Source organism: Eublepharis macularius, chromosome 1, assembly GCF_028583425.1.
Source record: "Eublepharis macularius isolate TG4126 chromosome 1, MPM_Emac_v1.0, whole genome shotgun sequence".
NCBI classification, from domain to species: Eukaryota; Metazoa; Chordata; class Lepidosauria; order Squamata; family Eublepharidae; genus Eublepharis; species Eublepharis macularius.
The window spans coordinates 74963639-74975534 of record NC_072790.1 but is presented as its reverse complement, the minus strand read 5'-3'; the positions used below and the strand labels follow the sequence as shown (position 1 = coordinate 74975534).

Here is an 11896-nt window from a genome sequence, read left to right as displayed (position 1 = left end):
AGTTTTTTGTAATTGTGCTTTTAGTATATATGCCTGGTACAGAAAACCTATTGAACTGTTCCTATCAATAGTTGCACAATGGGCAGAACCATTAATTCAGCCAGATTTCCAGGTGTTTCTGAGGAATAATCACATTCATGGCCAGAAATGGGAGAGGGGGGAAAAGTTACTTGAAGTCTATTAATTGGTTTGAGAAATGTTATCTTTTAGGATGATTTATCACCCCCTCTCATCATTCCATGTTGCCATGACACCCCCCCCCCCGCTTGTTACATTTTATATACTCAGCAATTTGGAGGAGGTGCTGTAGGGTTAAAGAGACCCTAAATGTGCCTCTCCAACATATTTCCCACATCTGTGAAATATTTTATTGATACCCCACCTTTCTTCAGTCATAGAACTCAAGGCCACATACAGATTACACCCAGGTAATCTTCCATAGCTGACTAATTTTGGCAAGATTACCACAGGAATAAAGGACCTCTCAGATGTGGGGGAAAACTGGATTGCTGTGATAAAGTGCCTAGTGGAATGCTAATAGCCACTAGGTGACGCTGTTGGTCAATAGAAGAATCAGGCAAAGCCTCCCTCCTCCTCCTTGTAATTCTTTCGTGGGGAGGTTGTGCAGAGGAGGGTTAAAGTCGTTTTGAGCGATGTGAAGAATTCAAGGGAGCAAAACTCTTTCCTTGTTTCTGGGAGTTCCCTGGATGTATCAGAGCTGAGGAGCCGGGAGGACCTCTGATCTTCTAAAGGCGGTCACCTCTTCTCTACAAAGAGCGGCTGGCACAGAAGATGCACCAGCGCCGGAAATAACCTTCACGTGAAGCGGCGGCGGCGGCGGCAGCAGCGAGAACCCCAAAGGATATACACCGTCAAGGAGCTTGTATGTGGTTGCTTTGAATGTTCAAGGCGGGAGACTAACAAGGATCGGGGAGCCGGCGAAGGGACGAGGCTTGCTCAGTTAATCTTTCTAGTCAGCCGGGCAGCTGCTTTTAGCAGTGAAATGCCTTGGGAGGGAAAGGCACGCACCTGCCTTTGATCGGAGCCTTCCCCATCCCGCTCCTGCGTCCCAGTAGACAGGGAATGCCAGCTAGCACTCAAGGCTCGGCCCCTTAAAGTCGTGTCTCATTCCCGGTGCCCCGTCGGAGCCCTCAAGAGCGCTCCTCGGTTACCAAAAGCGCGGGGAAGCTTCCCAGGCAGGTAAGAAGGTCGGAGCCCGTAGGGAGCTGCCTTCGGATTGCTTTGGGTGCGTAGGGGGGAGCCCCGGCGGCAAGGGCGTGGGCCAGTGGGACGCCTGGCTTGGAAGAAGGGAGGACGGGCAGAGGTGGTCGGTCGAGGCTGTCAGGCAGGGCGCCCGGGAGGGACTCTCTGACGATGCGCGCGCAGCTCTCCACTCTGCAGGAGCCTTTGAGATACCTTTGGGCGCCGGGATTCTCTTTTTCTCACTGCCGTTATCTGGCCAGATTTGGGTTTAGGGGGAAAGCTGTGCCTTCGCGCTTCGTGTGATTCTGAGCAGAGTCTGGCAAAGATTAGGTGGGCCAAAATCCCATCCGTGCTGTGTGAATCTCAAGCGCGAAGGAGGAAGGGGCCGTGTAGCGGTGCTCAACACGCCCCTCGGCTCCCTTCTGCAGAAAATATTCCCTTCGCGCAGAAAACGAGAGGTTGGGGGGGGGGGGGGGAAGGGTTCCTTGCCATCTCCCCGATGTGCTGATATTCTATTTCTTGCTTGGAGAAACAGTCCAGCACATGTAGTCTAAAGAGGTCCCGCCTGGCCTTAAACCGTGCTCAGAATCAGGCACAGACCTGGGACCTTACTGAGGTGTCACCCGACTTTAGTGTCTCAGAAGTTTGCGATTTGCTCTTTCCCAGGCTAACTCAGCGGCGCCCTCTTTCCCTGTCGGCCCTAATTGCATTCCTGGATCTCAATCCTAATGTTCAACAAACCACTGTAATAAGCGAACGCATCCCCCAGGCGCCTCTGCCCGAGAAAGAATTAAGCGGTCGATGGTCCTACTGCCTGTGCGCCGGGACGCTGCTCCTCTGCTCTGCTTGCATTAGAAGGCCCTCTCTGACATACTAAGCTGCCCATGTCCCACGGGTCTGGCAAGGAACGGGAGAAGGCCGCTAACTTAACCAAGGCTCCAGAGGCTGCGAATCTCTTCAACTCTTTATCATCGCACGTTAGACGCTGGCAGCCGCGCTTTTCTAGATACGGGAGCGCCGTGTTTCTTTGCTCCCCACCAGACCTAGTTTCTCGTTTTCATCCATGGCTTGAGGCAATATGGGGAAGTATCTTCCACTTTTTCAGTACCTGGGGCATAAAAGCGATGAGATGGAGCAGCACTACTCGAGGAGGCGCACACTCTCCTCTCAGGACACGGACTGACCCTCCAGACTCTGCAATATTTTGTACAATTTATGACTGCGCTGGAAATGTATGACATGCCGCTTCTGCCCAGCCTCACTGCTTAAGGATTTATTTTGTTAGTTGAAAGGAGTAGGCATTTAGCTCCCGGAAAGGTGGCATGCACCGGTGATTTTAGCGCGTGGATCAGCTCTTTTGGATCTTTCGGTGCTTTAACAGTACGCTGCTAACAGCTAATGATAGGTTCTAGATAGTAAGCGCCCCCTGCAGATAATAATGCAACTTTATAGCTGCTCCGTCACGGAGCCCCCTCTGTATGAGTGTTGCTATGAGGGGAATACACCCGCCTCGCATCTATCCCATGGCGGAGGAGAGGGTCTGGTTATTGACTAGAAACTGTTCCGGGAAGTTCCTCCTCTTTCCAGGCGATTCAGGCTCAAGACCTTTTCCCCACCGCGGAACTTCCCTCTGCTTTTCCCGCTCAAAAGCGCCCTCGAACAGGAGGGTCCCATCCACGTGCACCTCAGACTGGCGCGTAGGGCGGGCGGTGCTCCAGGGTCGAGGCTGCCTTTGCTTGTCCTTCCCTAGCCACAGCTTCTTCTCAGGGAAGGGAAAAGAGTACCACTGAAGTCGGTGCAGCCGCCGGCCCTTCCCTGTAGGGCTTGAAAACAGGCGGGAAACCAAAGACCAGAGACGGCCGGGTTAGTTTAGTTCCAGTAGAAAGGCAAGCCCTGCACGGGAACTACACGTGGGGGAAGGGCCACTTCTTTAAAAATGGGCCCCGTTACTCTTCTGCATAAGGTGACAATATTCTCGCCCACACTCACATTTACAGGGTATCCCTGCGCCCTGTTTTTATTTTACGCGGGTGAACACCCAGCTTCCTGAGCACGCGATTTGAGGACGTCGATGAATGCAAGCCAAAATGGGAAGGGGGCGGCAACTGTTCCAAAAGGTTTTTTAAAAAATTATTTTTTAAAAAGGACCCTCTCCAGTCTCGCGGTTTTTCGATACTTCTGAATATGAGTTGCCAGCAAGTTTGACAGATGTCTAAGGGGGGTAGCCTCTGATCCAAATTTATGAGTCGTTTCCCCCGCTCTAAAATGTCCCCCGAAATCTTTTGGGTTGTGGTCCGCATTCTTGAATAGGAGTCTAAAAATTTTTCCGTTCGACACCCCTCCCCCTGCAGAGAGGGAGAGTCGGGCCGTCCAAACAAACCGTGCGCCTTCCCCCCCCCCCCACCCGCGTATTGCAGTGAGCCTCTGGACTTGCGACGCGGTTCCCTACCCGAGGCCGGGTTCCCTCGGGAGGGCGTCCCGGCTCCTGCGCCGGCTGCCGCTTGGCAAAAGCGCCCGGGAGGCCCGACGTGCGTTCTTGGCTCGCCGGCCTCCCCCCCCCCTCGGTGCGGCTGGCCAGTGGTGCGCTGGCGCGGGACTCCTCATGCCTCAGGAATGCGGCGCGGTATGCGCGACTTCCCAAGCAGGCCCTCCTCGCCTTCGCTCGCCCCGCTGGAGAGGAGCGCATAGATCATCCCGTGGCAGCCGTCCACCTTTCCTTGCCGCCGTTTCGTAACCGCTTCTGAGAGGCGAGCCGCGACTTGGGAACAGCCCTCTATTAAGGAGCAGATTGCGGAGAGGCTCTTCCCACTTGGAGAAGGCGCGGCTGCTCTGACGGACGGACCCCTCGCAGCGGCTGCCGCCTCGCCCAAGGTGCCCTGGCTGGAGCTCCTCCGCCGCCTATCGCCCAGCTCCAGCTCCTGCCGCGCTGCCGGAGCCGGCTGAGGGCTGCCGCCTCCGTCCCTTCTCGGCCGTCAGCCACTCAAGGTCTGTGAGCGCGGCGCAGAGGGAATCCCCGCTCGCCTCCCGCAGGCACATCCCTGCGCGGTGTCGGAGCAGCGGCGGCGGTCTGGCGAGCGATAGTCCCGGGCTGTGCGTGCGCGTTTGGGGGAGCGGGTGGAGGCTGCAGGCTGTTAATCTTGGAAGGGGAGCCTTGGATGTTAGACGGGCGGCGTGGGAGGCGGATGCCCTTGGCCTCGTCGCCTTGGATGATCAGAAGTAATGGGGGGAAACAAGCAAGAGGATTTGGGGGGTGGCGGATGCAAGGAGGGAAGGTCGTGCCTTTTCTTTGGCGTGCGCGCCGTTCGAAGGTCTCTTATCAGGACGAGCTTCTGCGGTGAAATCATTTGGGCTAGAAGCGGCTGGACAAAGGATTTTTTTTTCGTACAGCCAAAATCTTTAATGTTTTCACAGGACCTTAGACAGAAGCTGTTTAAAAACAGTAGCCACACAACTCATGGCCGAGTTCCTTCGGACGTGACTTTGTTTCCAGTTCTGTGACTGTAAGCGGTTGGTGTAGGTAATGAATCCCGCGTCCCGGCTGCCAGCAATAGCCTTAATCGCTTTTGGATGCCTTTTCCCCGTCTTCAACACATCCCACCCCCTAACCCCATCTCTTGACTGTACAGCAGCGCCTTATATGTAAGTTTCTCCTGTTTCCAGCCCTTCGCTGCTGCAGGAAATACATTCGCTCATTCATAGCGTTTTGACTTGTGGTTGCACTGGAGTGCAGAACCCAGCTATTTCATCTTAGCAGGAGACAAGTCACTTCCCTCCTCAGTTGCATTAGAAATTATTTTCTTTTCGGAACCAAGACTGTTGGTTCTGTTCTGTTGCGAACAGCAGTGCACCACCAGGCAATGGGAAAGCGATTCAGGCAAGGAGGGAGCAACACATTCCTTAGTCTTTAAGGTACTCCTTGCGTCTGTTCTTTATCACAACCGTTGTGATTGAAAGACTGGAAGTGACTCTGCGCTCATTGCTAGGCAATCCCATGAATGTTTTGCCAAGTTTTTAAACAAAGATTTGGTGTGGGGTGGTGAGACTGGGAGTTCTCTTCGATGTGGAGAGTAGCAGGAAGGGGAAAAAAACCCTGGAGATAGTCTTTCCGCTTGGTTGGGTTGATTTGTCCTTTTGCTGCTCGAAAGGTGGCGCTCTAAGATCAGACAAAACAGGCAGACCAACAGAAGTTTTAGAAGTCTTAAACGTGCTGAAGTGGACGTGTTTCAAAACCATTCTTTGCTTGGTGTGGACACAAGAGCTAAAAGGTTGAAAAGAAAGCAAAGTGTGGAAGACAGGGACAAAGAATCATTGCTAACATTTTTGGCTGGTTTGATACTAAAGCATGAGATTTCCAGTGGTGCTTTTAACAGAATGTGTGTGAGTGCCAGGCAGTTGGAAGCACACTTCATTACACAGCAATTAAAACAACCAGAGTGTGTGCACTTTTTTGGCCGAGTGCCAGCCCTTGACTATTATCCCAGATGATATTGTCAAATCTTGTCAGTTTTATATGGCAGTTAAGCGTGCTTTAAAAAAAACCATCCTTGGGTAGCTCGGAATTGTTTTCCCTCTGAGACTAATGATTTGTGAGAACGGTTCTACTTTCTCCAGTTTTTCTGTTTAGGATTGCACTGCAAGTTTATTGGTTCACTGTTTCCCCTTCTCTTTTTGCCATATCAGTCATACTGCCGCAAGAGCATACAATATCTCAGCCACTTATTTCACGTTGCAGTTTAATTTTCCTTTTCCTAATTATGAGTGAGTGTGTGTGTGCTGTCGAGTCACAGTTGACTTATGGCAACCTTAACAATTTGGTGCTGTGGACTTTGCTACCATATGAATTTCTTTCCCTTCAGCCTCCTGATGGAATTTCATACACTTTAAGGGTGATGAGGGAGGCTCCGATATCCACAGGCGGTTTGAGTGCCCTTGTGGGACACCAAATGAACTCTTAGCTTTCAAAGAATTTTGGATCAAGGATCAGTAAAAGGGCTTGACCATATTCCAGAGCTCAAGCACAGTAAAGACCCACTTTTCTTTAAAGCTTTCTCAGAGGTAGATTTGATATCAGTGTGATTGAGTCCTAAATAAAGATGCATTGCTGTGCAGCATTAATGATTAGTTAAGCATTCCTAAATTGTTCTTTATTTATATCCTGCCTTTCTTTCTGAGTCTCACTGAGCTTCAAGGTAGAGTATTTCTAGATTGTGAGCAAACATGATGTGTTTTTTAAAAAAATTACCCATTCATATTGCCCTGCTTGATGACAGTGAACATATTTTCTATTTCTAAGTGGCATAAAGTAGGGACTGCTCTATTAGACTGTTGGGACTTGGGCAGGAGTGACATCAGGGACTGAAAAAAAGCAGGCAGCACTTAAGCAAAATCAAACTTTTCTTGATATATTTTTTGATTTTGAATGTAGGTTACTATAGTGCAGAATTCTGTAATTGTATATTATGCAAATTACCTATATTTGCATACAGATATTTATTTTGCATATGCTTTTGTTAAATGGAGAGGAGGACAATGGAATGTTGCTTTGGCCACTGGAATCTTAATTTCACCCTCCCTCCCAGTTTAGGAAATTTTCCATTGGCTGTGCACTGTCAGGCTTATCTTTGCAACCTCAAAAATTAAAAATATTGTTTTATCAAAAATGAAATCAGTGCCTGCTTGGAATGTTCACAAATACTGCTGTAGCAATGAATAGTGTGCATGAATTCTTTCAGAGCAGTTCAAAGGATGTCTGATTGTTGAGGTGTTAGTGACTTGAAGTTTGCAGCCAAGGACCTATATTTCCAGACTACCATTCCTTGGCTTATTCTTACTTTCATCCTGAACTTTAGAGCTGTTCTCCATCCCTCTGTGTGTGAACAAAATGATCTGGCTACGTCAGGGGCTACCAGACGTAGGCGTCAGATTTCAGTGGTATGTTACATCCCCTTGTGTATAATTTGTTTCAGACCTTTAAAAAAAACTCAAGGAGCTGCATATTTTCAGGCAGAGCATTTTTATTACGCTTTCCAGCTACCCCGAGACTTCTAAAGTGAACCTTAACTAATTGCTTCAGCAGTTGTGAAAAAGGAAGTAAATGAAATACCAGCTGAAAGAGGCATTCAAGTTGATTTCCTGCAAGAAAGGGAAAGAATGAGGAGGAGAGAAGGGACTTCTGAATTAGTTGTCCTTGGAGCTTAGTGCTGGTTCTTGTTTCTTCAGGGTGGGAAGGAGAATAAAATTCTTATTTTGCATATGCAGCTTTAGGCACTTATGAGTGTCTCTTCCAGCAGTTGGCGTACATGTGTGAAAGTTAGAAACACATTTTTAAATTTGCTTTGAATGGAGGGAGAGGGGGGTTGTTGGCAGGCAGGAGGGATTTACAATTGCATTTCTTTTAAAATTGTTATTTATTACACCTCTTCTTTCTCCACAGCGGGGACCCAAAGTGGGTTACATTGTTTTCCTCTCATCCAGTTTATCCTCACAGCAACAACCCTGTGAGGTAGGTTAGGCTGAGAGTGTGTGACTGGCCAAAGGTCACCCAGCAAACTTTTACCTCAGTGAGAACGGGAACCTGGGCTCCCAGATCCTAGTCTGATACTCTAACCACCTCACCAGGCTGGCTCTCATTTATTTTATATTCCCAACTTACAGTATCATATACACATGTTCCTTATTCATGGGTGACTGCAATTTTGTTTTTTATGAGTAGTTTCAACATTTGTGTTGCCTGTGAAAATACCAGAAGCCCATATTTTGTTTTCCATATTTTGTTTCTGATATAGGGTCTGTATGTATTTGGAAATAACTTCCCCTTCCTTTAATATTAACTTTTGTCACTATTAACAGGCATTATACTTTAGAAGAAAGAAAGTAGTGGCGGTGTCTTTTTGCTTTCCTAACAATGGGTTCTAGGCTGAATAACAGTGATCTGTAAAGGCTGTTGGGGTGGGAAGAGTGCAAAAGGAGAAATGCTACAAGTTCAACAAAGAGAGAGGAAGTGCAGGGGCAGCAGCATTGCCATGCATCCTTGACTCTGGTTTTGCTTTACTAGGAATATTTCCAACTGGGTGGGCTGAGGGGACACATTGCCCCCTTAAAGGAAACGTGTAGAGAAAGAGACGATTAAAAAAAAAAAAAAGGAAACGTGTGGAGGAATTGAACGCTAAAGGGCACTCTTTTACTTCGATGCCCAGACCCTAGAGCTGGAAACCAACTCATTTGTTAGCTGTGTTTTCCTCTTGTTCATCTCCATCATCTCCAAGCATTCTAAGATTTCTCAGTACTTTAAAAGGCGGTGTTGAGTGTGTGTGCATGCATACTAGTCAGTATATGTAGGTACTTGAATGCATCCTAGTGTTTTATTATTAAAATTATTGAAAAGAAGAGAAACTGACCAGTCACTAGCCAGATGAAACTGACAAGATGCTGGACTAGATGGACCACTAGTCTGAACCAGCAGGCACATTTTATGTTCTTTAGAAACATGTAGCATTGTTATGGGGGGGAGGGGAATTTTTTCTGAACTTCACTTCATTAATTCCTCTTATTCTCAGTGATCAGTAGTCACTGATTCCTCTTATTCTCTCCTTATTAGGGCTGTGCATGGGTGGCTATATTCGGTATTCCCGCTTCGGGTTTACCTGAAGCGGGAAACCGATTCAGGATACCCCCAAATCCGAAGCGGCAAGCTGCTTCAGATTCGGGTTTTGGGAATCGCTTCAGTATGCTCTGTGAAGATCCGGAGCATACTGAAGCAAGGGGGGGTAACTCCCCACCCCCACCCTCCCTGGGGCAACCCCTCTACCCCCACCCCCCTGGGAAGACCCCCCCATCCCCCACCCAACCCTGGGGAGACCCTCTAACCCCCCCACTTATCTGGTGGCGGGAGGGTTATCAGCTGGGCGGCGGGCTACTGCCGCCGCCATAGCAGCAGCAGCAGCACAAGGAGCCAGCTGGCTCCTCTGCTGCTGCACTGCCGCCCGAGCCTGCGGGGTGGTGGGGAAGGCCGGAGCCGCCTCCTCCGGCCCTTCCTGCCCCTCAAATGGCCGTGGTGTGCCGGCGCTGCGGTGGCCATTTCAGGGGCAGGCCCCCTGCCACCACCCCGCAGGCTCAGGCGGCGGCGTGGCAGTGGCAGAGGAGCTGGCCTGGAGCCACCGCAAGGTAGGTGGAGGGGAGGGGGGGGGGTTGATGTTTAAAGGGCCCCGCCGTTGCTTGCAAGCAGCGGCAGGGTCCTTTAAACAAGCTCTGAAACTTACCGAAGTGACCCGAATCACTTTGGTAAGCTTAGCTTTGGTAAGCTTAGCTTAGCTTGCTGAATCGGGTCTGCTTCGGGTAAGTTTACCCAAAGCGAAATCTGAATAGCACAGCCCTACTCCTTACTCTTTTTAAAGAATGATTTTTCTTTCATTTCTCTTTAAAAAGAAATCAGTGTACTTCTTTGTAGATTTAGCTCTTGGCAGTAGAGTATACTCCAGGGAGGTACTCTAGCAGGGGGACAGGAAGGTTTCGGAGGACATTTCCTCCCTCTGAGCATCTACAGAGTGAAATACTGACATTTTGCATAACCTCCCTTCCTGTCTTTGACTTCTGATTTGATCAAAACAGAATTGAATAGGAACTGACTCCAAATTCCTAAAGAGAGAAAAAGAAATGGGTTGTCCAATTTCAGGGAGAAAATGGTTAACAAGGGAATGGTTAAGAGAATTTCTCTTTTAACGGCACTAGAAAGTTGCTTTGTATATGGAATGTGTTTTGTGTGTGTGCGCTGCTGGGAAAAGGTGTGTGGGGTACTGAAGGGGGTTTTGTGGAAGGTTGATATGTAACCTTTAAACTAGGAAAAGTATAACTGGTGAATGGTAATTATAGCATTAAGGAAGCAAGATTCCGAACAAGTGATATAGCACTGTAAAACGCATGTGCAATTTTGCCCAAATTGCTTGAGTAGGTTTTTAAGGTTCCTTGGTTCCTGATGGGAGAAAGGGTGTTACAACAACAAAAGCACACTGTTGCCGTCAATAGCTATTTGTTCACAGATGTGTCTTTCTTAAGCTACTCAAAAAAGTTTTGAGGCTCTAACTTGGTTCTGTGGATTTTATGGCTCTTGGGGAGAGCATAGGTTTGGGGAAATAAAATGAACAGAGCCTGCCTTTCTCTAGTGGTATGTGACTCCCTTTCCTCTCTGCCCACTTTTTGAATTTTTCTTCCACCACTTTTTTTTTCTTTTAGTTGCCACAGATTCATTCATGTGGTTGTGATCCAAACGGACAGAAATGAAGATCAGGCTCCCGGCAGCAGCAGTTGCTGCTCTGTGCACAGCTCTTTTCCTCTGCTCAATAGAGGCTGAAGGTAAACTATTTCTTCCTTTACTCGTTGAAAGTGATGGTGCAGAATTAGATCAACGCAAAACAGAACACTTTCTCTTTGAGTGTAATTGCTTTGCCTCATTCCTATTTCTGCCTTCTCTTCCTTTCTGTGTTTTGTTTATTTCAGAGAGCCAGCTGTATAGCAAGACAGCTATAGCTGTATCCTCTCTCCTTCCTCTTTTCTGATGTCTTTCTGGTGTGCTGTCCACACTGTGTGTCCCTTGAAACTGGGAGCTGGCCTGTGTGCTCCCATGTGCTCTCTCTTTCTTGCTCTCCTCCGTTCCCCCTTAGGCTGAGTGCTCAGGGAGCAAGAAGACGCCTGTGCAAACTTGAAACCTCTTTTTTGTAAACGGGAGAAACCCTGCAGCATTTGCACACACCCGTCTGATGCTTAATTGCTTTGCTTTGTACAGTGAATACATAATAATCACACAAGTGTATGTGTGTTTTAAAAATATAAAATAAAACTCTCCAACAGTATCTGGCTGTATATGTGTTTTGTTTGGCATTGAGGTGGCAGTGGTAGCCTTTCCCGATGAGTCAGTTATGAGGGACAAGGGAAGGAGCAATAGATAGCTGCTGTTTAGGCAAAAAGAACAAGCCCCAGGGATTGAAGTCTCAGCAGTTTATCATTTTATTTAGAATGTTTGAGACATAAAAGAGAAAATTCAAGTTTCGTTTCCTCCTGTTCTCACAGGGGCACCAGTATCTACTTCACTCTTGGAACAGTGAATCATGTATTCAGAAATGTCAGTACATTTTTGAGGGGGGCACACGCTCCTGAATCCTCTAAAGTTGGTGTAAGAAGTGTCTAGGAGAGCACCAGGCATCCATGTATCTACTTGAACATGAACTGTAGGTTTTCTCCTTGTGTTTAAATGGATGTGCAAACATGATCAAGAGGCACAAGTTGTGGTGTTTGTGACTTGTATTATTTTGAGGATCAGTTTGCGCAGTCATATTTTTCATATGGTGAAATTCCATCTGAGATTCCCATATTTGGAAGCATTTTTTTCTACCGTGGCCCAGATTACAAATTACTATTTTATGGAGCTTCTTTTCCCTGCATGTCACAGTCCTTGTCTGAACTAGGGCCCTGCATATTTGAGAATTGAGTTCCCACTGGGGAACTTGCGGCTAACGCTTAACTAAAAGTCCCCGTGGTGGACACATGTAAGACATAATGGGTAATTAGGTCCTTTTGTTAGGAGACAGGAAAATGCTCCATGAATTGGCCTTGACATTGACTGCAACATATTAAAGAGAATATTTGAAAATTGATACTTTGTGTATCCCCAAGGCTGTAACCTAAAACATTAATGGCATAT

The 11896-nt window shown here is 48.0% G+C and overlaps 1 protein-coding gene across 3 annotated transcripts in view; it reads left to right on the top strand.

Moving 5' to 3' along the window:
• The first annotated feature begins 654 nt into the window (after positions 1-654).
• Positions 655-11896, top strand: part of COL12A1 (collagen type XII alpha 1 chain) — a 155363-nt gene continuing 144121 nt past the window's right edge. Inside the window, exons 1-2 of one of the 3 annotated variants that reach the window (XM_054995906.1) lie at positions 655-883; positions 10432-10551. In XM_054995906.1, coding sequence (XP_054851881.1) covers positions 10476-10551 — 76 coding nt within the window. In that variant the 5' untranslated portion in view covers positions 655-883; positions 10432-10475. Of the gene's footprint in view, positions 884-3941; positions 4189-10431; positions 10552-11896 lie in introns of those variants that run through there. The other 2 variants (XM_054995923.1, XM_054995914.1) reach the window with 2 other exon arrangements.